General features: G+C 50.2%; 1 protein-coding gene across 2 annotated transcripts in view; it reads right to left on the minus strand.

Annotated features, from left to right (window-relative positions):
• The window catches only part of CCDC88C (coiled-coil domain containing 88C), a 145,440-nt gene that overhangs the window by 113,388 nt on the left and 5,736 nt on the right, over nt 1-26,316 (minus strand). For both annotated transcript variants that reach the window (XM_027957328.3, XM_042235379.2), the window contains exon 3: nt 21,799-21,907. In XM_027957328.3, coding sequence (XP_027813129.1) covers nt 21,799-21,907 — 109 coding nt within the window. The remainder of the gene's footprint in view (nt 1-21,798; nt 21,908-26,316) is intronic.

Here is a 26,316-nt window from a genome sequence, read left to right on the forward strand (position 1 = left end):
CCTCCAGCTCTGCTAGTAACTCGCCACATGGCCACAGCCCATCTCCCCATTCCCCCCACCGAATCCCCTCCCTGCAGCCCTGGGTCGCCTCAGCCCAGCTTTCCGCCTCTCTGGATGCCTGCTCTAACCCCCGGGGCCTCCTGCCCTCTGAGGTTCAGGAGCAGGTGGCACCTGTTCTGGAGACGGCCCAGGCCAGGGTGTCTGTCGCCTCTGCGGCGGGTCTCTAGACCCTGACCGAGGGCCACGGCAGTCTCGAAGAACAGCCCGAGACGGTGCCTGGGCTCAGGCTTGGCTCGGATGCTCACAGGAAGCCCTCAGATTGGTCTGTCAACAAAGGATACACACGGCAAAGTCGTCAGCCACTCATACATAGCACGCAGAAGCAAAACATCATGGAGCAAAACACTCCAACACGTGACATTTCAGCCAAACGAAGGCAGAGATGTGTTCTCACAGAGGGCCATGGCCCAGAAGCACGCTTATGGCGGGGAGGAAGATGTGAACCACACCCCTTCGGGGTCGGCGGAGGACTTCCTCAGGGTATTAATAGCCATCAGCTGTCCCCACGAAAGCCACAGATTCCCTTCCCAGGGAATGGCCGCAGGCTCCAAAGGACACTGAACTATGAACCACTTTAATGTGCTGAGGTGGCAGGATGGAGGGGGGTGCCGAACATGTGCCTTCTCTCTTCGGAGGTCAAGTTTGATCCTGATGACTATCATTTACGGGATAAAAACACGAGGCGGAAAAGAAAATATCCAGGTTCCTGATTCTGCAACTGTGGGCCAAGGACTCCTTCACGGGGCGGGGGAAGCTCATTTCCAGAGAGAGTATGACCTCTCCCCCAGCGACTGCTCAGCAGCCCGAGCAGGATATCAGTCTGGATGCCAGGACAGCATCAAATTCTAGGAAAACCAAGTGTGCAGGAAATGCTCCAGTTCTCAGCTTAGCTTTTTTTTTTTTTAACTGGAGGATAATTGCTTTACAACGTTGTAGCGGTCTCTGCCATACATCCACAAGAGTCAGTCATCATCATATAGAAGGGGGCAGGAGAGGATAAGATGGCTGGAAGGCATCACTGACTCAAGGGACATGAGTTTGAGCAAACTCTAAGGACAGGGAAGCCTGGCGTGCTGCAGCCCATGGGGTCGCAAAGAGTAGGACACGCCAGAGCGACTGAACAATATCCCTTTCCTCTTGAGCCTCCCTCCATCCTCCATTCCACTGCATTTTACAGCCTCAGCAGCTAACAGTCATGTAGAGTGAGGCCTTAACAAGCCAGGTAGGGGTGGGTAAGGAGAAAGAAGCGCCTCCATCAGCCCTCCCTTGGAGTACAGACACTAAAATGGGAACGGGGGCACTGAGCATCCTGACCTCTGCCACCGCCTTCCTCTTCGTCCTCCCCAGCTTCACCAGAGGCAAGTCATCACGTGCTCTTCTAGACAGATGAGATTCCAAGTCCAAAGCTGACATTACTGACCTAGACCCAAGGACCTCAAGAAGAAAGGGACGCATCCGTGTACGCAGACAAAACTCCAATCCAAAAGAGATACAGGCCGTCCCTGCGTTCATAGCAGCTCTATTCACAAGAGCCAAGCTATGGAAACGACCCACATGTCCATTAACAAAGGAATGGTAAAGACGTGGCACGTGTGTACAGAGGACTACTACTCAGCCATAAGACGACGGGAATGGCGCCATCTGTGCCAACACGAATGCATCCCAAGATTCTCTAAGTAAATCAGAAAGAAAAAGACAGACATCCCATGATATCACTTCCGTGTGGAATTTAAAACATGACACAGATGAGCACATCTATGAAACAGAAGCAAGGCCAGGGCCACAGAGAAGAGACTTGTGGTTGCCAAGGGGAAGGCATGGGGGAAGAGGAAAAAGGCTGGGATTAGCAGCTGTGAAGCATTATATATAGAGTGGATAAACGACAAGGTCCTTCTGTATAGCACAGACAATTATATTATGATTATCCTATGATAAACCATAATGGAAAAAACAGGGACACATCATTTTCGAGGCAGGAGCCTGCTGTGTGCCCCTTTGCCTGGCAAAGTGATAAAGCTATCCTTTTCTGCTTCATACAAAAAAAAAGCATTAAAAAAGAGAGAGAGTGCGTGTGTGTGTGTGTATAACGGAATCACTGCTATACAGCAGAAATTAACACATTCTAAGTCAACTATAGTCAAATTAAAAAATTAAGTTTACTGAGCATTAAAAAAAAGAGAGAGAAAGGGATGCTTCTGTTTCTGACAGTTTAATCCCGGTTTGATTTAAAGCATGAAACAACTAAGAGGTCCTCATGCCCTAAGACTACCCTTCACCAACAGGAGTGTCCTGGTTGCTGGGACTTAAGTGCTTCATTGCGGAAAAACCTCTATGCTGACTCCGAGAGTGAAAAGGATTTTTCTTTAAAACAAACAAGCAAAAAGAGCAAAAAAAGAAAAGGGAGGAGAAGGGAAATGCTGAGTTATTCTGTCCAACTAGCCATGTATGGTCATTCAGCCACTAAGTGGGACAGACTCGCCACTTTTAACGCTGGGGCTGGGGTTCCACGCCCTCACTGATTAACATCACGGACATTCTTACTGGATGCCCTTTTCATTCCTTAAGAAAATACTCGAGACCAGCATTTGGCACACAGCCACGTATGAGGGTTCAGTCCCTTTTTTGGGTAAAATTATGATAGAATACACATAACAGAAAACCAGATAAAATACACACTAGCATTTACAATCCTAACCGATTTTCAGCGTGCGATTCAATGCATTCACATTACTGTACCAATCTCTAGAATTCTCTTTATCTTACAAAACTAAACTCCATCCCATTAGCCAATAACTTTCCACTCCCTCCCCCAGCCCCGGCAGTCACCATTCTACCTTCTTTCTCTCTGAATTTGACCTACGAACCTCACAGAAGTAGAACCTTCTAGGATTTGTCTTTTTGAGGCTGACTTATTTCACTCAGCATAACGTCCCCACAGTCCGTCTGTGCTGGAGCATGTGTGAGGATCCCCTTCCTCTTTAAGGCTGAATAATATTCCACTGTGTGCGTGTACCACACTCATCCACAGACAGACACTCGCGTGCTTCCACCTTTGGCTTCTGTGAGCAATGCTATGAACATGGCTATAGTTCCTTTATTTTTAAAAGTGAAAGATGATTTCCAAATCAGGCAGCTTCCTAAAAGACCAAAGTTAAGTTTTTGTAAGCATACCATATTCCCCTTTACTTATCTATTTTTGGTCTACTCTGGGATAAAGTCTAGTTATCCCTCCTCACACTTTCTAAACTGTTTCCAACCAGATCTGAACATGCACTTGGATTTTAATAACACGTGGTGAATTCAACTCCACATGTCTGCACCCAAGCCTTCCGGGACCTCTCAGGGTGGCGGCCACCGAGGCCACCACAGCCGCTGTCCTGCAGACCCTATTCCCACCAACCTGGCCATCTCCTAGGGGTTCAAGCCCTCCCTTCCCAAGACTGTACCAAGGAGGAGTTCAGAACCACCTGGGAATTTAAATGATCTGTGAATGTAGGCACTGGATCACCCTTTTGCAAACATATCCCCCAAGTCACCCAAAAACCCAACCCAGTAACTCTGAGTTTGGGGATGGTCATGGACATGTGACTGCCAGGTTCTGACTGCAACCTCCCAGAGCAGGGGAGGATACTTCAGTCAGAACCAGAGGAGAATACCTCCAAAGGGAAGAACAGAGGAAGGCTTCACTGTGCCAAGTCCAATTACTTTCTATTCTTAAAAGGGTGAGAGTAAAAGGCTAATAGTGGAAACAGTGACAGACTTCATTTTCTTGGGCTCCAAAATCACTGCAGACAGTGACTGCTGCCATGAAATTGAAAGACACCTGCTCCCGAGAAGAAAAGCTATGACAAACCTAGGATTGCCTAGGATCTGCCTGTATTAAAAAGCAGAGACGGTACTTTGCTGACAAAGGTCTGTCTAGTCAAAGTATGGTTTTTCCAGTAGTCACGTAGAGATATGAGAGTTGGACCATAGAGAAGGCTGAGCACTGAAGAACTGATGCTTTCAAACTGTGGTGCTGGAGAAGACTCTTGAGAGAGTTCCTTGGACAGCAATGAGATCAAACCTGTCTATCTTAAGAGAAATCAACCCTGAATAAACACTGGAAGGACTGATGCTGAAGCTCCAATACTTTGGCCACCTGATGTGAAGAGCTGACCCATTGGAAAATATCCTGATGCTAGGAAAGAGTAAAGATATGAGCAGGGGACGACAGAGGATGAGATTGTTGCATAGCATCACCAACTCGATGGATATGAGTTTGAGCAAGCTCCAGGAGATGGTGAAGGACAGGGAAGCCTGGCGTGCTGCAGTCCATGGGGTCGCAAAGAGTTGGACACGCTTTAGTGACGGAACAACAACAAAAGGCTAGGCTAATCAAAGTGTCTTTGCCTTAAGAAATCAATTTATCCCAGCTTTTGAACTCCAGCGTCGATAAAGACCCAGGGTTTCCATACAGGCAGTGCATTAAAGTAGGAACATTTGAGAGTCCAGCCCATCACATAAACCTGCCCCCGGGAGGACCCCCAGGCCGGGCAGGCACAGCTGGGCCAGTCACACTCGCCTCTTTCAGACCCTGGTAGCTCATCTGGTAAAGAATCCACCTGCAATGCAGGAGAGGAGACCCTGGTTCAATTCCTGGGTCAGGAAGAACCCCTGAAGAAGGGGTAGGCTGCCCACTCCAGTATCCGTGGGCTTCCTTGGTGATTCAGATGGTAAAGAATCCCCCTGCAATGCAAGAGACCTGGGTTCGATCCCTGGGTTGGGAACATCCCCTGGAGGCGGGCATGGCAACCCACTCCAGTATTCTTGCCTGGAGAATCCCCATGGACTGAGGAGTCTGGCAGGCTACAGTCCATGGGGTTGCAAAGAGTCGGACACGAGTGTCAAAGCACAACAAACAGCACCAGGGCAGCCCATCAGCTGGCACTCCCTCTGCTCCCTGACCCTGGGAAGACAAAGGGCACCAGAGTCCCGGCCCTGAGGGAGCCTGCAAATCTGGTGCAGGACCCAGAGAAAGCAGAAGAGAGCTGAAAGGTGTGATGATGGTGATGATGACAATGATTAAACTCGGGTTCAGAACATCCCACAGGCTTCACAGAGGCAGACGAAGGGAAGGTGCTCAGGCGGGAGAAAGCACCCCAGCCTGATGGACGAGTGCAGAGGAAGGCAGAGCACACCCAGCACTGCAGCCCGGCAGCCAGCAGCGCCCACCACACCAGCTCCAGCTCTGCAGTGCCCCCACGCCGGGCATTTCACATGCACGCTCTCTCTCTGGATCGTCACTACCCAGGGCATCATCTGTTATCACCCGTTAACCCCACTGGAGAAAGGAGGAGATAACTCGGAGGGGTCAGGCTGCTTGCCCCAGGTCATGGTGGTGTGCGTGGTACTGGGAGGGGCAGCGAGAGGACTGCAGGAGAAAGAGGAGCCCCTGGAGAGGCGGGCAGGGCAGGCGCCTGAGCGTGGGCAGGACGCTGGCCCGAGGCGCCCCGGGGCTGCAGCTGAGGGGCTGGCACGGTGGAGGCAGCCCGAGACAAGTACTCCTTCCCGGGAAGAAACCAGGGTTAAAGGTGGGTGAGGAGGAGAGAAGCAGGACAGACCCGCGCACGGCCATCCTCCAAGGCGACCCACCGCTCAGTCCTCCTCCACTTTGCTCTAAAAGTCTGGACAAGCTTCAGTCTCAGGTGGGTCCAGACGAGCTTAGAGTTATCAGCAACCTCCAGTTCTCCTCTCAGCACCTTGAGCTTAGGATGGCCTCAGCTGCGACTCAGTCCATTTCCACTGGAAAAGTCCAGTTTTGGAAGCTCTGTTCTATAGAGCTCAAACGTCACAAATTCTCACCCCAACAATGGCGGGAGGAGGTTGCTGAGAACAGGGGTCCCCTACCTCTGAGCCGGGGACCGGTATCCTATCAGGTCAGCTGGGGCATTATATTAGATATAAAGCACATGATTAAAGTGATGTGCTTGAATCTTCCCGAAACCGTTTCCCTACCCCTGGTCCGTGGAAAAATTGTCTCCCACGAAATCGGTCCCTGGTGCCAAAAAGGCTGGGGACCACTGGTTGAGAAGACCAACTTTGCACAAAAATGCGAGAACTGCTTTAGAGTCTCTGCTATCTCATGCAGTCACAAGTTCACAATGAAAGGGGGAAAAACTATCCTGACTGGTCCCAAGAACAGGACAGCCTGCTTGGTTACTGTGCTTTGGAAAAGGAGGCATTTATTTTTAAAGTTTTGAAGTCATTAAGCCAAAACACTGGCAAGCTCAAGGGAGCCAAGCTGGCTAGACAAAGTTGAAAACAATCAATTTAACTTCCACCCCCCAGGGACTGAGCCTCCTGGGTACCTGACATATGGCTTTTCCAGCAACAAAGCAAACACCACATGAAAAGCCTGCAGGTTGGCGTGAAAGCAGCAGGGGGGGGGGTGGGGAGGAGGGGAGAAGGGGGGAAGACCTCTGTAAGGGCGAGATTCAAAGGCTCCAGCCCTCCGCTTTGCCCTACATCTCCACCCTGGTTTGCCCCCACTGATCCCCTAAAACAAATCAGGTCCTGAGTCTCTGATACGTGTGTTAGGCACTCAAGGAACACAGACTGAGTAGAGGAGGGCCCTGTCCTCCAATTACTCAACTGTCTAGAAACAGGGAACAAGCCGAGGGTCTTTACAGGGTTATTTTAGCCTAGAGACAGGATCCTGGGCTCAGGCCAGTAATACATGCCCTGAGGGCAATGACTTATCCTCTCTGAACTACTCTGAGTCATGGCTTCTGTTGCCCTGTGTCTTGTCACTAACACACACTGACTCTGGCGGGCATGTCTCCGTGCTGTTGGGGTGAGAGGTGAACAGAGAAAGAAATGCGGAACCTGCTTTTACGGAGTTTCATTGCTGGTGGGAGAGAAAAATCAAGAGGCTGCCACGAGATAGTGTGCCTAAGACACTCAGTTCACTGGAAGTGCACGGTATGCTTTAAATTAAAAAAATCATACAGGAGGACATCCCTGGTGGTACAGTGGTTAGGAATCCACCTGCCAACGCAGGAAACACGGGTTTGATCCCTGGTCTGGAAAGATACCAAATGCTGTGGACCAACTAAGCCCGTGAACCACAACTGCTGAAGCCCAAGCACGCAGAGCCCGTCCTCTGCAACAAAAGAAGCCACCACGATGAGAAGCGCTGAAACTAGAGCAGCCCCGGCCCTCCACAGCTAGAGAAAGCCTGCACGCAATGAAGACCCAGTGCAATCAAAATAGTTTCCAAAAATCTTACAGGAGAAAATGGGCAGGGCAAGAGTTAAGCATGTACGTGCACATGTACTGGATTAATCCAAGCAGTTCAGAGTGTTACTCCTGGAAGGGCCCCTCTATAATCCGCTCAGTAATAAATGAAGTAACCATGGCCCAGAGAGGTGGGTCTGTGTAGAGACCCCCATGTCTACTAGACCATCTGGTGGGCATCTTCTCAGTGCCAGCAGGAAAAGTCCAACACCCCCGATGCAATACTCAGGCCAACACTATTAACATGCCCACTTTTCAGGTAAAAAAAGACTCTTGGAGATGAGACTGCCCAAGGCCCCAGCTCTGAGAGGTGAGCTCAAAGGAGCTCACGACTCTTACCTTCTGCCTCTGCAGACAAAGGGGCCTGCAGCTGCTTTTCTTCCTCTCTTCCTATTTGTACTTGGATGTGTGTGTCTCCCATCCTCTGCCTACACAAGTGACATGGCCCCTCCACCTGCAGAGCGTGGACACACAAACAGTCAGCCCTGCAAAGTCAGCCCTCAGGACGAGCTAGTGTTATTACTGTGCCCTGCTGACTCAAAACCTAAGTGCGATTCTGAGTCCCATGCCAACCTGTAATATGGTGTTACCCATATTTTACAGGTGAAATCAAATGATACACCAAAGTCACACTGCTGGAATGACGACACACAAGTTTCTAGATCCTTGAAAGAATGAGAGGACTTGTCCTTCCTGCTGCCCTCTCACTTCCCATCTTGTTCTTCCTCCTCCAACTTCACCTTCCTGACCTTCTAGGGCAGTGGTACCCAAGGGACCGGTTTTGTGGAAGACAACTTTTCCATGGATGGGGCAGAGGTCGAGGGGGATGGTTTCGGGATGATTCAAGTGCATTACTTTATTTCTATTATTAATACACCAGTCCCACCTCAGATCACCAGACATTAGATCCCGGAGGTTGGGGACCTCTGTTCTTGGGAATTGGAGAAACCACCCAGCTCACCCTCTTCCACAGGGCAGTGGCGAAGCTCCTACCCCCCGCTGAGAAAGCAAACCCGACTTCTCCCTGCGAAGCTGGAGCCAAGGCCAGGGCCAGCCCCAGGGGATCGGCAGCGAGGGGGGCAATGCCAGGTGTCTCCCTGAAGTTGCTCTGTACCCTCTCTTCCCATGGGGAGTCCCATACTCAGAGCACCTCTCCCCTTAATTTGCTGGAAAAGTGAAAGTGTTAGTCACTCAGGCATGTCTGACTCTTTCTGACCCCATGGACTGTAGCCCGCCAGGCTTCTCTGTCCATGGGACTTCCCAGATAAGAATACTGGAGTGGGTTGCCATTTCATCCGCCAGGGGATCTTTCGACCCAGAGATCGAACCTGGCTCTCCCGCACTGCATTACTTTATTTCTATTATTATTAATACACCAGTCCCACCTCAGATCACCAGACATTAGATCCTGGAGGTTGGGCACCTCTGTTCTTGGGAATTGGAGAAACCACCCAGCTCATCCTCTTCACCATCTGAGCCACCAGGGAAGCCTAACCTGATGAAACCCAATCCTAAATGAATGGAATCCTTGCAGCATTCAGCCGGCAGCCTCTTTACCCTTCTGAAACCTCCACCTCCTCTCAAAACATCACCAACAGACTCAGAACTGGGGGTCCAGGGTGCGGCCTCCTCAATAATTCTGGCTGAGCCCATCAACTTCAGATAAGTGCTTCCTCATCCTCATACTTCATCGTCCTCCTTCCTAGAAAAACAGGACTAAAGTTACACTGGAAAGGACCGTGGCCCCGAATGCCACGGCAAAGGAGCAGAGAAGCTGCCTTTCCACAAAGAACAGGCTGAATAAGAAAGACTGTTATTAGCCCTGGACGCAGGCCACGCAGCCGGCTTTATGGAGCGCAGAGCCTGCCCAGGCAAGTTCTCCCATGAGTCCTTCTCACAAACTAGTTATAACATCAAACACGCTGATCTTGGCATTTAACCCCAAAACCTAAGGCAAGGGAGAGACTCCTTTTCTTTTTAAAAGTTTGAGAAATTCATTTCCCTCCTTTCTGTTGCCAAAGGACTTGGTACCTCTTACCACTTCCTACCTTTCTGGGGTGTGGAGTAGCCTGCGATAAGATGTGTTTCTAAACTCATTCATGCTCAACCCGTGATTCTCACACCCTGAACCATGCTGGTCCTGATTCTGCGACGAACAAAAAACGAGGCCGGGTCCCTCCATCGGAAAGCAGCGTGGCTCCCTCTCGGCCTCTGAGGGCTGCACAAGGAGGTTTTCACTCCTTTTCTGCCAGAGGCACAGGCTTGGACCTCAGGCCCAATGACCAGGTGACTGCCCAGCTTTCCACCCTGACACAGACTCGCTCTCTGCGCATAGACCTTCCATGAAGGGCTTGAAAACTGAATACTTTAAGGAATGGCCATGGATTAAGATAAACGTCGAGCAAGCGATAAAAAAGTAAACACACGGTGAGAAACCACACATCAGAAACATTGAGAAAGTCCGGATCTGTAAGCCTGAGGAGGTATTAGGGCCACTGTGAACGCGGCATCTGGGCTCAGCTCCATGCAGAACAGATTAAAGCCAGGCGGCAGCCCTCGAGAACCATCGCAGGCGCAAAGGGGAGACTCCAAGTGTACACTGCTTCCTTTCCTTCAAGGCAAAGGAGAGCCCAGCAGCTCAGAGATAGAAGGGAAACCCCAGCAATTCAAAGTCTGGACTCAAGGTCAGAAGGAGGAGCCCACGGAGCCCAGAAGGAGAAACGGGATTTCCCTGTTCACTCAGCAGTAAGGAATCCACCTGCATGCAGGAGATGAAGGTCAATCCCTGGGTGAGGAGGACCCCTGGGAGCAGGCAAGAGCAACCCACTCCAGTACTTTTGCCTGGGAAATCCCATGGACAGGGAGCTCACAGGCTCCAGTATATGCGGTTGCAAGAGCTGGACACAAGAGTTGGACAGGACTTAGTGACTCAACAAAGAGAAATATATAAGGAGAAATATCCCAGGACATCCCTATGTGCAGAACCTAAAAAGAAATGATACAAATGAACTTATTTGCAAAGCAAAACGGACTCACAGACTTAGAGAACAAACTTAAGGTTGCCAAGGGGGCTGAATGGGGGGCAGGGATAGTTAGGGAGTTTGGGACGGATGTGTATATACACTGCCATATTTTAAATGGATAACCAACAAGGACCTACTGTATATAGCACTCTGCTCAATGTTATATGGCAGCCTGGGTGGAAGGGGAGTTTGCAGGAGAATGGATACATGTGTAAAATATAGATGGGTCACTTTGCCATCCACCTGAAACTAGGCTTTAGCAATACATGAACTGTGAACTTCCAAATGTTCAAGCTTGTTTTAGAAAAGGCAGAGGAACCAGAGATCAAATTGCCAACATCCGCTGGATCATGGAAAAAGCAAGAGAGTTCCAGAAAAACATCTATTTCTGCTTTATTGACTATGCCAAAGCCTTTGACTGTGTGGATCACAATAAATGGTGGAAAATTCTTCAAGAGATGGGACTATCAGACCACCTGACCTGCCTCTTGAGAAACCTATATGCAAGTCAAGAAGCAACAGTTAGAACTGGACATGGAACAACAGACTGATTCCAAACAGGAAAAGGAGTACATTAAGGCTGTATATGGTCACCCTGCTTATTTAACTTCTATGCAGAGTACATCATGAGAAACGCTGGGCTGGAAGAAGCACAAGCTGGAATCAAGATTGCCGGGAGAAATATCAATCACCTCAGATTTGCAGATGACACCACCCTTATGGCAGAAAGTGAAGAGGAACTCAAAAGCCTCTTGATGAAAGTGAAAGAGGAGAGTGAAAAAGTTGGCTTAAAACTCAACATTCAGAAAACGAAGATCATGGCACCTGGTCCTATCACTTCATGGGAAATAGATGGGGAAACAGTGGAAACAGTGTCAGACTTTATTTTTCTGGGCTCCAAAATCACTGCAGATGGTGATTGCAGCCATGAAATTAAAAGACGCTTACTCCTTGGGAGTTATGACAAACCTAGATAGCACATTAAAAAGCAGAGATATTACTTTGCCAACAAAGGTCCGTCTAGTCAAGGCTAAGGTTTTTCCAGTGGTTATGTATGGATGCAGAGTTGGACTGTGAAGAAAGCTGAACGCCGAAGAATTGATGCTTTTGAACTGTGGTGTTGGAGAAGACTCTTCCAAGTCCCTTGGACTGTATGGAGAGCCAACCAGTCCATCCTAAAGGAGCCCAGTCCTGGGTGTTCATTGGAAGGGCTGATGCTGAGGCTGAAACTCCAATACTTTGGCCACCTCATGCGAAGAGCTGACTCATTGAAAAAGACCCTGATGCTTAGAAGGGGATGACACAGGATGGGATGGCTGGATGGCATCACCAACTCTATGGACATGAGTTTGAGTGAACTCCGGGAGTTGGTGATGGACAGGGAGGCCTGGCGTGCTGCGATTCATGGGGTCGCAAAGAGTTGGACACGACTGAGCGACTGAACTGAAGTGAACTGAAACTATGACAACATTGTTAATCGGCTATACTCTAATACAAAATAAAAAGCAAAATAAAAAAAGAGAGAAAGACCGTCTTCACCCATGTGTGCATACACACACACACACACACGCGCGCGCGCGCGCGCGCGCACACACTCTCTCTCTCTCTCTCTCTCTCTCTCTCTCTCTCTCTCTCTCTCTCTCTCTCTCTCTCTCTCTCTCTCTCTCTCTCTCTCTCTCTCTCTCTCTCTCTCTCTCTCTCTCTCTCTCTCTCTCTCCCCTACCTCGTGGCCTTAAGCCTCCAGGGCCTGGCCAAATTCCAGCTCTGCTAATTGCATCAGACCCACCTTTCACCCCTCCTCACCCTCTGCAATTAGCCCAGATTCTCTGCTTCCTGCTGCTCTGGGGGAGGAGGGGCGGGGGTGCAGCGTGAAGTCTGAGGCCAGCTGCTCCCTCAGTCCCACCCACAGCTCAACCCCGGAAGTGCTGGTTTCAGAAGGTGCCTGAAGCAATACAGCCCCTTCCTCTGGGGCTCCCAGCGGGTGTAAAGTCAGCTTAACATGGGGGAGCCCAAGCAGGAGACCCTGGGGAAGCAGCACTCCCAGCCTGGCCCTCCCAGTGGAGGAGGTTTCTGGCTCAGGACCGTGGAATGGCCTGGCCCACCTGCACACACGGCTAGTCTGCCCACAGCAAGCCACGCCCCTCCAGGACTACAGAAAGCAGCCAATGACCACGAGAGCTTGAGCTCCACTAGCCTCACTTGCCTAATCTGTAAAATGGGGACAGCAGTTTCGTCCTCACAGTGACAGAGCTGAAAGCTCCTAGTGCAGTGCCAAGCTTACAGCCATCCAGCTATCTTCTCTCAGCCTTCTGACAGGGGCACAGGGCTGAGTCCCAAAGTTCCTGCTTGCTATCAATACGGCTCTATAGCATTTCTTCTAAAAGCAGAAGGGGAAAAAAAGAAAACCAAGTCCAACCGGCAGTTGGTCTCATGTGCTGCAAAAACAAAACCCTGCCTCTGGGAAGACGTGGAGTTGCATGGCCCGTGACCAGGTGTCCATAGCCCTGTCAGCTCCATCCCTAGCAGCAGGTCAGGAGCACATGCTTTCTGCCTGGTGTGGAGAAAGGGAATTCAGGTGGACCTGAAGCTGCTGTCCTGCAGCCCCCACGCCCCACTTCCAGCCCCAGACAGGCTGACTTGGGAGCCACTGCCCTGGAGCCCGGGGGCCCAGCACCCTGCTGCAGGGCTCCACTCTCCCAGGCCTGAGAAAGCATTTTATCCTCTTCCTGCTGTTCCCTCCGGGCAGGGGACCTAGCAACTGCCACCCACAGCCCCCCAAGCCTCTCGGGCTTGTCCCCTCTCCCCTCTGCCCCAGCTTTGGTCCAGGCTTCCACGACCTGTCCTGACTCCCCAGCTCCCTCCTGAAGCCAACCCACTCTCAATATGAGTGTCAAAAGAGTTCTCTTTTTTTAAACTTTCCTCTTTCAAAAGGCTATAAACACTCCCAAGTCTCTCTGGGATGAAGTTCAAATTCGTGAGCCTGGCATCCGCCCTTGGGAACCTCCCTACCTTTGGAGCCTCACCCATCACCACTCCCCACCGAAGCCCCAACCTCCAGCCACTCAGAGGTGACTTGCTCAGCCCTCAGGCTGCTCTGTGCCTTCCTGGTTTTGCAAGCGCTGCTGCTCCCCCAGGACACCCCCCATGCGCCCCATTTTCTGCCAGACTAGCTCCGTGCCCATCCTTCAGCACTCAGGCCAAGCACCACCCCGTTCGCAAAGCTCTCCTTAGGTACTGGCCTTCCCCTGGCTGGAGCACTCCTGCCCGTTTCCTGTGACATTCGTGTCCTGTGACATCCGTGTCCTGTGACATCCATGTCCTGTGCATGGGTGTTCCAGCGGCTGGTTTGCCTGGCTTGTCTCCCACCCCGCTAGACACGAGCCTCTCAGGCATGGAGATCGGCCTTAAGAAGGAAGAGGAGGAGCAGACACAAGAACCGGGGGACTCCTGGAGGGGCACACCCACCTCTCTGGGCCACCAGCGTTTCCATGTCCCATGTTTCATCACCCGATACCAGAAAGAACAGGGGACAGGAAGGGAGAGGAAGGAAAGAGGAAAGGAGGAGCCCCCGCAGACCACCGCCCTCCCCCGCAGACCACCGCCCTCCCCCGCCTCACTTCCCAACATGGTTTGGAAGTGTCTCCCTTAAACTTTAGACTGAGAGCAAACATTCACAGGGAAGTCAGTCATCTCCTGGGTCGAGTCCATGGCAGACAAAGGCTCTCAGCTCCGAAAGGGGGCTGGGGTGCTGGGACCCCTCTGATGAAGGCCTCCCAGGCTTGGGGCTGGACCGCCTGGCCTCACCACTGCATTTGGTCACCATGTCACAGCCCTGCTGGAGACTCCAAGCCAGCATCCAGTGACACACCAACAAGGCAGTTTGCCCAGATGTCTGGTATAAATAATCTCAGACCTCCATTCGCACGGCAGAGAAACAGAAATCTTCAGCATTCAGCAGCAACACAGAACGCAGCATTTTTCATGGGTGAAGGACACAAAGGGGCAATTCAGCAAAGAAAAACAAAAGGCCCATAAAGAAGGCAATTTTGGCAATAAGTAGCAAAAGTCCTCAAAATATTCATGCCCTCTGACCTGGGAATTCCATGCTAGGAATTTATCCTAAGGACATAAAAACAGTTGTTGAAAGATTTATGGACCAAGGTTGTTCGTGGTGGTAATATTTATAATTCTAAGACAGAAATAACTCAGTATCAATGAGAGTGGGAGAGCTACATGACGAAGTGCCATGTAGACACTAAGATGCGTTTATGAAAGAACGTGGGAAAGGCTATGAGGAAATGCTCACTGCACAGTAACTGAAAAGAAAGGTTTCGTACAATCCACACCTTGAAACACACATAGGCACAGACACAAAGTTAGAAAGAATAAATATCAAAATGGTATGCCTAGGTGGTAAGATAGTGGGCAGATTTAATTTTCTTTGCATTTCCCAGTCTGCAATCAGAAAACATAATCAAAAAAATTACCTTTAATTTCCTCAAATCATAGAGATAAGCTACATCAAGAATACCCACCTTCTAATAAGAAAAAATGCAAAAGAAAAAAAACCCATCTCACAGCCTTTCTCTTTTAAGAGTGGAGAGTCTGTCATACAGAGTAAAATGAATCAGGAAGAGAAAAACAAATATCATATATTAGCGCATATATGTGGAATCTAGAAACACGGTATAGATGAGCCTATTTGCAGGGCAGGAATACAGATTCAGATGTAGGGAACAGACCTGTGGGTAAGGGCAGGAAAGGGAGGGCGTGACGCACGGACATATACACGCTAGGGCTTCCCTGGGGCTCGGCAGGAAAGAATCTGCCTGCAACGCAGAAGACCCAGGCTGGATCCCTGGGTCGGGACAATCCCCTGGAGGAGGAAACGGCAACCCACTCCAGTATTCTTGCCTGGGAAATCCCATGGATAGAGGAGACTGTTCATGGGGTCACAGAGTTGGACCATGTGTAAGATAGATAGCTAGTGGGAAACTGCTGTATAGCAGAGGGCTCAGCTTGGTGCTCTGTGATGACCTCTGTGATGAGTGGCGAGAGGGAAGTGGGTGGGAGGGAGGTTCAAGAGGAAGGGGATATAGGTATACTTGTAGCTGATTCACTTTTGTACAGGAGAAACTAACACAACATTCTGAAGCATTGAGAGTGAAAAAGCTGGCTTAAAACTCAACATTCAAAAAACTAAGATCATGGCATCTGGTCCCATCACTTCATGGCAAATAGATGGGGAAACAACAGAAACAGTGACAGACTTTTTCTTGAGCTCCAAAATCATGGAAGATGGTGATTGCAGCCATGAAATTAAAAGACGCTTGCTCCTTGGAAGAAAAGCTATGACCAACCTAGACAGCTTATTAAAAAGCAGAGACATTACTTTGCCAACAAAGGTCCATATAGTCAAAACTAAGGTTTTTCCAATAGTCATGTATGGATGTGAGCATTGGACCATAAAGAAGGCTGACCACCGAGGAATTGATGCTTTTGAACTGTGGTGTTGGAAAAGACTCTTGAGAGTCCCTTGGACTGCAAGGAGATCCAACCAGTCCATCCTAAAGGAAATCAGTCCTGAATATTCACTGGAAGGACTGATGCTGAAGCTCAAGCTCCAATACTTCGGTCACCTGATGCGAAGAGATGACTCATCGGAAAAGACCTTGATGCTGGGAAAGACTGAGAGCAAGAGGAAAAGGGGTGGCAGAGGATGGGATGTCTCGATGGCATTACCGACTCCAGGGACATGAGTTTGAGCAAGCTCAGCAGATGGTGAAGGACAGGGAAGCCTGGTGTGCTGCCGTCCATGGGGTCACAAAGAGCCAGACACAACTGAGTGACTGAACAACAACAAATACTCCAATAATAAAATAGAGCGGAGAAAGCAATTTCTCCCTTACAAATTCAATACACTATTATTCATAAAGCAGATTCCCCTGGTACCTGTAGACAGGGCGTGAGCAGAGTTAAGTTCCCTTGAACACTGTCTCTATCCACCAAAGCACATCACATCTACCTAAAGAGACTTCACTTTATCTAAAAAGCCTCCAGACCACATGAGTTAGAGTTCACTTTGTTCCCACCAACAGTGTCAAATATACATTTCCTTCTATTTTTACTTTTGATGAAAGTCTTTCATGTTTTCAAACTGTGCACATTTCTAAAGATAATTCTAGCAGTCAGCCCATGCTTATCTACTACAAATACCACAGAAAACCAACAGATCCCCGAAGTAAGGTGGAGTGGGCAAGAGGTACAGGCAGTAATATGGAGGTTTAATCTGAATATGTGACACAAAATCCTATGCACACACACAGAGAAATTAACCACAGGAATTACCTCCAGGGAGGCAGGTAAGAGATAACTGGATGAAGTAAGAGAAACATCGGGGACTTCAGTCAGAAAAAACCTCTTAGAAGAAAGGTCTGAGGCAAATATGAAAAATATTCACATATGTTCATATTTATTTTGAGCAGATACACAGGTGTTCCTTAAAACCATTTGTACTGTTTCATTTTTAATCTTTTCAAAGCAATGAAGGAAAAAAGAGATTACAGAAGATATCACAACCCAGGACTGTTGCTTCTGTGACAAAGGCCAATATTGTGGGTCGGTTCTGGCCTTCCAGCCACGTGACAGACCAGAAGTCAGAAGAGCCAAGTTCCAAGAACTCGCAATAAGAACTTCCTCGAGGTGATCTGAAACTCTAAAATCTCTGGCCCCCATGCAACTGTAGAATCTCAGAACCACAGGGGCCCACCCTCTTCTGGACAGATGAACGCTCACAGCAGGAAAGCCTCAACATCCCAGGGCTCGGCCAGCGAGGGGAGGCGCTCGGAGCAGCTCGGCCAGTTCCCCATTTCGGAGTCAGCCCTGCAGGTGGGTCCCCACGTTCACCCGAGGGTGTGCATTTCAGGATCGACAGCCACATGGGACACAACAGTGAAGTCGTACATCGTTCATCTCCACCAGCACTCGCTGAACTTGTCCGGGCCGCGCTGTGGAGTACTTCCCACTTGCAGAAAGCCAAAGAAACCTCAGAAATTTCACATGACAATTAGGCCCCGGGTGTCGTGAGAAGGCGCTGGCTCACAGGTGTCCAGGGCACGGGAGGGCAGTGGATACCACGCACAACCCCCAGAGGATAAACACGCATCAGCCATCTGCCGCACCAGGGATTTCTGCATCTACTACTGGCTGTGTTTTCCTACAGGTTCTGCGATCAAACGAACGTGCACTCGACATCCACACTCAAGGCTCTGGATGTGACAAACGAACCATCCTATACATCCAAATTTCAACCTAAAAGGACTCAGACGAAAGAGTTTGGCTGTTGAGTGTATCAAACAAGCCTCATGTGATGCTCTGGAGAAGGAAACCCACTCCAGTATTCTTGCCTGGAAAATCCCATGGACAGAGAAGCCTGGCGGGCAATAGTCCATGGGGCGGCAAAGAGTCGGACACGACTTAACAACTAAACAATAAAACAACACACGAGGCTGGGCTCAATGCCGACCAGCCCAGGGGCTCGAGGCAGCGTACGCGTCTGGTCCAGGCCTGCCTTTCTTCCAGGTCTCTCTGCAGCTGAACCATTTGCGGATGCTCATCCTGATCTGCCTCTCCTTCTCTAAAATTCAGAGACTGACCCAGGTGCTGTCCCCAAGGGCTTGTCCAACTCTGGCTTGCTAGCAACCCCCTCAATGACACCCGTTCCCCCTGGTCAGCTTCTCATCACTGCAGCCTCTCCTCCACCTGTGCTGGGGCAGACGAGACGTGCCTCTGTTTTATGTGATGGACAGGAGTCACCAAGTTCTCACTGAGCTCTCTCTGCCCCTGGAGGCCTGGCTGACGGGGCCTCTCCCTGACATCCCTAGAAAGGCTCTAAACCACTAAGTTCCCACGAGCATGCATCAGAATCACCTGGAGGGCTTGTTAAGCTGCAGACTGCCACACCTCCACAGAAGGTCCGGGTAAGAGGCCTGACCTGCACCTCTAACAAGTTCCCAGGTGACACGGATGCTGCTGGTCTGGGACCACACTGTGAGGACCACCTCTCTGGCCCACTGACTGCCCCTCCTGTTGGAAGGATCATAAGACTTAAAACAGCCTGGGAACTTCTGAAAAAGCAGATTCCAGGTGCCAACCCCAGAAGAGTCAGAGCAGCAGGTCAGAGGGAGGCCCCAGACACTGGAGGTCAGACTGAACCGGGCCACGTTGGTTCTCACTCACTGTCTGTCCTCTGTGCCAGAAGAAGGTCAAAGACCTTTTTGTGTCTCCGCAGGTTTTCGGGAACAAAACTTGAGTTTCCTTGTGAAAGAAGCCCATGCTGTTGACGAGAGGCCCCGTCCCTCCTGACTCTCCCTGCCCCATGTGGCTCAGAAAAGAAGGGGACAATCACCGCTGGGCAAACAAGACCTGGGGCTGGATTCAGTGACCTCGCCGCGTCTACTGAAAAGCCATGGCGAGAGGAAGTCCCCGTCCCGGAAGGGGGACCTCCCACCCTCCCCAGGCACCCTGGCCAGAGTAAGAACCTCACTGGTCTCACGCCACCTCAAGCCCTCACAATCTGCAGGGCCTCTCTCAAAAGGGGACGCTGGGCAGTACTTCTTTTGCAAAACTTTCTTGAATGCCACTTGACAATAATAACCGATTATGTTTACGCTACAATTGTCAGGTGGGAGGGGGAAAAAGGCAGGATATGCAATTGTGTATAAGGCATGACTACCATGGAATAAAACACAAAAACTATTCATGCAAAAACTGGAAGGAAGCACTAAAAATGTTAATAGTGATTGTCTCTGGGTGCTGGGGTTCTGAGCGGTTCTTTTCTTCTTGTGACTTGTTTTCTAAGGGGTTGTTTATAAAGAACACATATTACTTACATAACCAGAACTAAGCTTTATTTTACAATAACTTGGAAGGAAAAAACAGCAGAACACTGCCCACACCTCAGCTGTGTCAGTGCAAAAGGGCAGGGTCCTGCCAGCTTCCTCCAAGTGCGCGGGGCTGTCCGAGGGGCAGGGACGGCTCACGGCCTTCAGCAAGCGCTTTCAGCAAACACTGCTCCGGGCTGGGGTTGAGGCTGTCCACACACACCAGCCCTGCCCTCAAAGAGCTAAGAGCTCAGAAACAGAACAAGGATGCAGGGTTCTTCTTTTCTACCTGTAAGTCCTTTGGGGCCCTGAGAACAGACTAGCGATCATCTCCTTCCAGAGACTGCTGCCCATCTTCTAGAACTCGGCTGAGTGACCCCAAGAGCAGCGAACTGCCTCCAAGTACTGGAGAGGGTCTCAAGCCCTTTGGCCAACCCACACTGGACTGTCAGAGCTGGCAGGCACCCCCGGCATGTGTGCTCCTGGGCCGGCAAGCCTGGAGAGCAGCACCTGCCAGGCCAAGCAGCCTGTAGTAAGCGCCCGAGCGCCGCAAGCTACACACAGACCCAGAAATCTCACCTCCATCCCAACCCTTCACCACGGCCATCAGGGAGGGCTACCACCTTCCAGCCACACCTGGGGCTGGAGACACACCTGTCCAGAGCTGGGGATCTCTTCTCCAACTGTTACGACCATCCACTACCCCTGGCACTTGCACACATCATTGAAAGCACAGGGTGAGTGCTAAGTCACTGCAGTCTTGTCCGACTCTGTGCGACCCTATGGACTGTAGCTCACCAGGCTCCTCTGTCCATGGGATTCTCCAGGCAAGAGTACTGGAGTGGGTTGCCATGCCCTTCTCCAGGGGATCTTCCCGACCCAGGGATCGAACCCACATCTCTTACATCTACTGCCCGACAGCCAGTATGGCCACCAGACCGCCTGCTCCACGCCCAGACCCAAGTTCATGGGCAGCAGCAGGTTCCGCAGAATGTGGCTGTCATGTGGGAAGCACTAGCTGAGACCCATTTGCTGACATCATGCCTGGCCCTGGGCATGGCTCTCCTAGAGAGGAAACAAACCTCTGCCAGCCCCCAGATCCAGCTAGCGCAGGGCTTCCCCCAGCCCTTCCTCAGCACAACTAGCATCTGTTACTAAAAGCATGGACCTGCTGCTCAGCCGCCCGAAGGCTGCTCAGAGTGCCCACGGTGCTGGGCTTCCAACGGACCCTGGAATGAGCACAGGGGGCTGGCTGAATTAGCCATAAAGCAAAGGCATCCAGCACCCCAACCCCAGAGGGAGGAAAATGGAAACTATCATCTCAGAAAACCTATGACATGTCCACTCCCTCCTTCACCCATCTCTCCTCAAACAGCAGTACCTACAGCCCTCTGCAGGAAGCGGACAAGCACACAGCCCGACGCCACGGCGCAAACTCCATCCGGCCGCCTGTCCAGCGACCTCAGTGACCTCAGAACCCCCACGGCTGCACGAGGGCAGAGAGGGAAGCCACAGCTGGCCAGAGGGCTTCCTCATGGCGACAGGGACCTCATGGCTCTGAAGATGCTCCCAAGCCCCAGAACCGAGACGAAGTTACAGCCCAGGAAACTGAGGAGGTCTCGGAGGCAGAGGGCTCCGTGAAACCCCAGCACGAATCCGGAAGGGATGGGCTCTTGAGCAGTGATTCTCAAACTGTGCCCCCTGGGGTTCTGGGAAGCCCCCCAGAGATGCCCTGGAGGGCGAGGGGGCGCTGAGCGAGGGCATTCAAGCCCCCAAGTCACTCAGAGTTGCCAGGGCTTCCCCTGGGGGATCAAGAAAATTCACATGGGGCTAAAAAAGTTTCATGGCTAAGTCTGACAAGCCCGGGCTCCGAAGTGTACACTTTAAATCTTCCCATCAATGTCTCCATATAAAGATCATGAACATCAAAGATCCTTGCCCAACTGGCCCAAGGCTGGGATGGGGGTTTCACAGCCCTTTCCCCTTCGGGCCCTCTTGCCTGACCCACCCACCGGCAAGCTGAGATATGGGGAGCATTTCCATATCTCAGAATGTTAGGCAGACACCCCAGCCCTGAACCCTGGTGCTCCTGTGCACCAGCTCAGGGCTGGTTGATTTCATATTTGGCCCGAACACAACCCCTCTGTGGTCCCTTCTCTCCCTCAACCCCTTGAATCGCTCCTGTACAGACTCGCCGAGCTGTGGGTGATAACCGTGCAGGGTGCCCCTCCCAGAGCCCTCACCAGCCAGGCCCCCTGCGACTGTGAGCTGGGGCTGCAGACCAAGGCTCGTCTCCGGGGCCCTCCCAGCACTAGGCATGCTGCGGTGCACACGGCTCAAAGGACGTTCCCTGGGCAGAGTAAAGCGATCCCACCTCTGACCCTTCTCACAATGCCAGAGGAAAGATGCGTGTGCAAACACGCCAAGTGTCAACAGGCAGCTAGCTGCCTGGCCACCACTTCCTCTCGGCTTCCTGTGGGGAAACCGTTCAAATGAAGGTATTGCCGACGCACAGCAGGACTCTGGAGGGGTGAGAGTGGGGAGGACTGCCTTACCTGGTAGTAGGTCTTGATGTTTCTCACCAAGATGGTCAGGTTCTGAATGCGAAGGTTCACATCGTTGTTGACGTGCTTGTTGATGCGCTGGTTTGTCGGCCTGGGATCTCTAGTGCGGGGCAGGGTGGGGGGTAAAAAACGATGAGAATGGAAATTGCACCTCCCAGCCCCTGCCACACCCCGTCCTACCCCTGAGTGCTGAGTCCTCGCCAAGCCTAGGTCACTATGCAGCTGTGGCTCAGGTCGAATCCTAAGTCTGCTACCGCCAAGTCGTGGAACCCTCAGGGGAGATGCATCACTTTCTGTTCTCCCTCCCCAAGCACCAAGCCCAGCACCTGCCCTTAATCAATATTATTGTTGTCCCCACTGCTGGTGGCGGCCATAAACGACCAAGTGTCAATGCAGACCCCAAAGTGACCCTGTATAAAAGCCAGCTTCTGTTGCTCAGTCTCCAAGTCGTGTCCGACTCTTTTGAGACTGTATAGCCTGGCAGGCCCCTCTGATCATGGGATTTCCCAGGCAAGAATACTGGAGCAGGTTGCCATTTCCTTCTCTAGGGGATCTTCCCAACCCAGGGATTGAACTCGTGTCTCCCAGCACTGGCAGGTGGATTTCTTTTTTTTTTTTTTTACCACTGAGCCACCAATAACCTACCCCAAAATATATTTCAAGATTAAAGAGAACAGGACTTCCCTGGTGGTACAGTGGATAGGAGTCTGCCTGTCAATGCAGGGGACACACGTTCGATTCCCGTTCCGGGAAGATTCCACATGCCGCGGGCAACTAAAACACCTGTGCCCCAACTCCTGAAGCCCGTGCACCTAGAGCCCCGTGCTCTGCAGCAAAAGTCAACACGTGAGAAGCCTGTGCACCCCAATGGAGGGCACCCCCTGCTCACTGAAACCAGAGAAAGGCCTCGTGCAGCAACAGAGACCCAGCGCAACCAGAAATAAACAAATATTGTTAAAAAATCGAGAGAGCTAACATTAAATAAATGATAAAAAAGGATTAAAAGCTAAAAGCCAAACAAAGCAAACTATGTGAAATATCAAGAAAGGGGGGAAAATGGTACATTTTCTGACTTCATAAAAGTCAGTAAAATCATCAATGTTCCACTTCACATGGGTCTCCTGTGTGTGTCACCGAGTGTTCATGCCTGTGATGGCTCAAAAAACCACCACTGTGAGTCTGTGACACTATGTCGTGTATGCCACACCCTACGAGAAATGCTAAGAGACACAGATAATTGATGTGGGAAATCCCCAAAGTGTCATTTCTTTTCCAAATTCAGGCAAAAGGCAGGTCTGGTTGTGATGAAATTAAAAATCTGAATCAAGTGATTTATAATATCACTCATCTACATACAGGACATTTCTCGAAAATTCTCAGCGTTAACGATGTTTCCTATTTGGAGAACAGACTCGACAAGAATGGGTTTTCGCTCCCCCGCCCTCCACGTACCACACATTGCTTTCTTTTCCTAACAAAGTCCTCCTGCCCATTCGACTGTCCCAAGACACCATGAAGGATGTCTCATTCAAATAAGGGCTGTGTTCATGGTTTCATCTGTCATCCGAGCCCTGTGATGAGGGTGCTGAGCCTCCTGGGGGCTGGTGTGATGGAAGAGAAACAGGTCTCTTCCTCCTTCCTTGGTACCCACGCCCCTCGATGATGATAGTGTGAGCACAGGAAGGGGAATTTGGGGGAGTAAAGCAAATCAATCTCAATGCCATTTGGCTCTTTCAAAGCCAATAATTTATACAAGATTAACCAATAGAAAAAAAAATCTACAAACCGAAATTATTTCAAATATCACTGCAGGCATAATTTCTTAATAACACAAGCTGTTTAAAATTCAACCATTAAGTAAATATTTGATATAAACACTATGAGTCCCGACACTGTATTGCGTGTGTGCAAACCCCTTTATGAATCATGCAGCCATAATCAGCCATGGATTTTATTCAATCATCCTGCCTCCCCTAAAACAGTCATATGAGCACGTTGGGGCAACCAGAAGACCTCTTTGCAACTGTCCCAACTTTTTTCCTGGGACAACGTTTCTTACTGTCCCCACACAGTACAGAGTCCTGCCAAGCCATTTACATCTCTTCTGGAGCCATTCATTACTGAGAAAATAAAGGTTAACAGTTGCGTGGAAATTAATTTTAGCCACAGAGGAGGCATTCAGAATTTAAACTACAAAGGCATTTTAGCTACAGAAGTGTACCTAGCATGACAAAATAATTGATCTTAAGGGTGCAATTCTCCTCTTTTTACTATAGAGACCCGAAGAGATGAGAGGCAATTTCATAAAGTGAGGAATGTGCTTCTTAAAACAGGAGACCTTAGGGCTTCCCAGGTGGCTCAGCGGTAAAGAACCCGCCTGTCACTGCAGGAGGCACAGGTTCGAACCCTAGGGAAGATCCCACACGCTGCAGGGCAATTAAAACCAAGCGCCACAGCTACTGAGCCTGTGCCTTGGGGCCCAGGAGCTGAAACAAGAGAAGCTACTACAATGAGAAGCCTAACCATCTCAACTAAGACCCAGCACCATTAATACATACATATTTTTAAAAAACAGAACTGAGAGAAGATGCAGGTCCCAGTTTCCATTAAGTCAGACCACCTGAAGAGTACCAGGAGCCAGAGGACCTTAGCAAACACGCGGATGTTCACTGCACGAACAAGGGCGAAACACACACCCAAGGTCTGGGCCTGGAAAGCCATCAGGTGACGGGGCAGCCTCTGACCATCTCCACTCTTGTTAACCTCCAGTTCTAGGAAGCAACAGCTAACGGAAACAACATTCCAAAAGCGCTCACGCTTAGTACATGAATAATTAGACTAATTATCATGATCATTATATTAGCACTCCTTCCTGTAACTATGGCTCTCAAGGTAAAGAGAGATTAAGGAAATAAATCGAACAGCAGTCAACTCTGGTTAAGAAAGGCCTATCCCCACTTGGCCCAGCACTGCATAACCCTCTCCCGTCCTGGAGCAGGAAATGGGTCAGAAGCCACGGACTCTGGTCTGGAAACAGGGCCCAGGATGGGCCAAAGTTCTCTAGCCCCCGTTAGGCTCATCTGCCAGGTGATCACAGGGCCCTTCCAGCCCTAAAACCCTACTGTTCTAGGAAGGCCAGGGCTGTACTGGCCAACGTGGTTCTTGATCCCAGCAAGATCACAGAACTACTGTAAGACTGTCTCCCTGAAAGCCATCAAAAGCAACAAGGGTCTTCTTTACATGACAGTCCTAGAACAGAAAAGGCTGCCAGTCCCCCGCCGGGACGTGTGGGGCGCAGAGGACAGGAGAGAGACACGGCGGCAAGGAAGTGTCTAGGAGCTCGTCCAAACTCGGAGACAAACAAGGCCAAAGTGCGGGGCCCTGCGGGCTTTCTTCTCGTTAAAAAAGAAAAAATCACTCTCCCTAAAATTTCAAAGAGACCTATAATTTAGACTTAGAGTAACCTTGCCTCCCTCCTTTGAGAAAAGGTCAGCCCTGAACTTTTCATCATATTCCAATGACTCCTAAATTTAAAAGTGAATCCAGGGTAAAAAAAAAAAAAAAAAAACTGAACCAAGAAACCATGTTTGGGGACTTCCCTGGCAGTCCAGCGGTTAGGACTCCATGCTTCCAATGCAGGGTGCACAGGTTCAGTCCCTGGTCGGGGAACCAGGATCCCACATGCCACGTGGTGTGGCCAAAATATGTTAAAAATAAAGAAGAAATTATGTTTGAGACAGATGATAGAGATACTGATAATCTATCATAGATTAAAAAAAAAGGTTGAGCCCAACTTTGTATAAAAATACATTAGGAAGATATATGTATATACCACAGACGACATCTGGGAGACACCAGAATATTAATACTACTACCTTGACATAGCCAGAGAAGGCAATAGCACCCCACTCCAGTACTCTTGCCTGGAGAATCCCATGGACGGAGGAGCCTGGTAAGCTACAGTCCATGGGGTCGCTAAGAGTCGGACATGACTGAGCGACTTCACTTTCACTTTTCACTTTCGTACATTGGAGAAGGAAATGGCAACCCACTCCAGTATTCTTGCCTGGAGAATCCCAGAGACGGGGGAGCCTGGTGGGCTGCCGTCTATGGGGCCGTACAGAGTCGGACACGACTGACGCGACTTAGCAGCAGCAACCTTGACATGGTAAAATTATAGGCAATGTTTGCTTTGCTCATCTATATGTTCCTCCTGGAGGAGGAAATGGCAATCCACTCCAGTAGTCCCATAGACAGAGGAGGCTGGTGGGCTATGGCCCATGAGGTTGCAAAGAGGCAGACGTGACTGAGCATGCACACGCATCTCTATGTTCCTACCTTCCTCCTACAAACATTAATTTTTTCATTTAACTTTTACAGAATCAAGGCCCCATGAAGAGTGTCACATGCTGCAGCCATGAAAGAATATCACTGAAGTTCATGAGTAAAAACTCTTTTTGCCCCAAGACTTTAGCACCAACACAAACTCATTCAACTAACAAGTATCTG

This window comes from Ovis aries, chromosome 18, assembly GCF_016772045.2.
Source record: "Ovis aries strain OAR_USU_Benz2616 breed Rambouillet chromosome 18, ARS-UI_Ramb_v3.0, whole genome shotgun sequence".
NCBI classification, from domain to species: domain Eukaryota; kingdom Metazoa; phylum Chordata; class Mammalia; order Artiodactyla; family Bovidae; genus Ovis; species Ovis aries.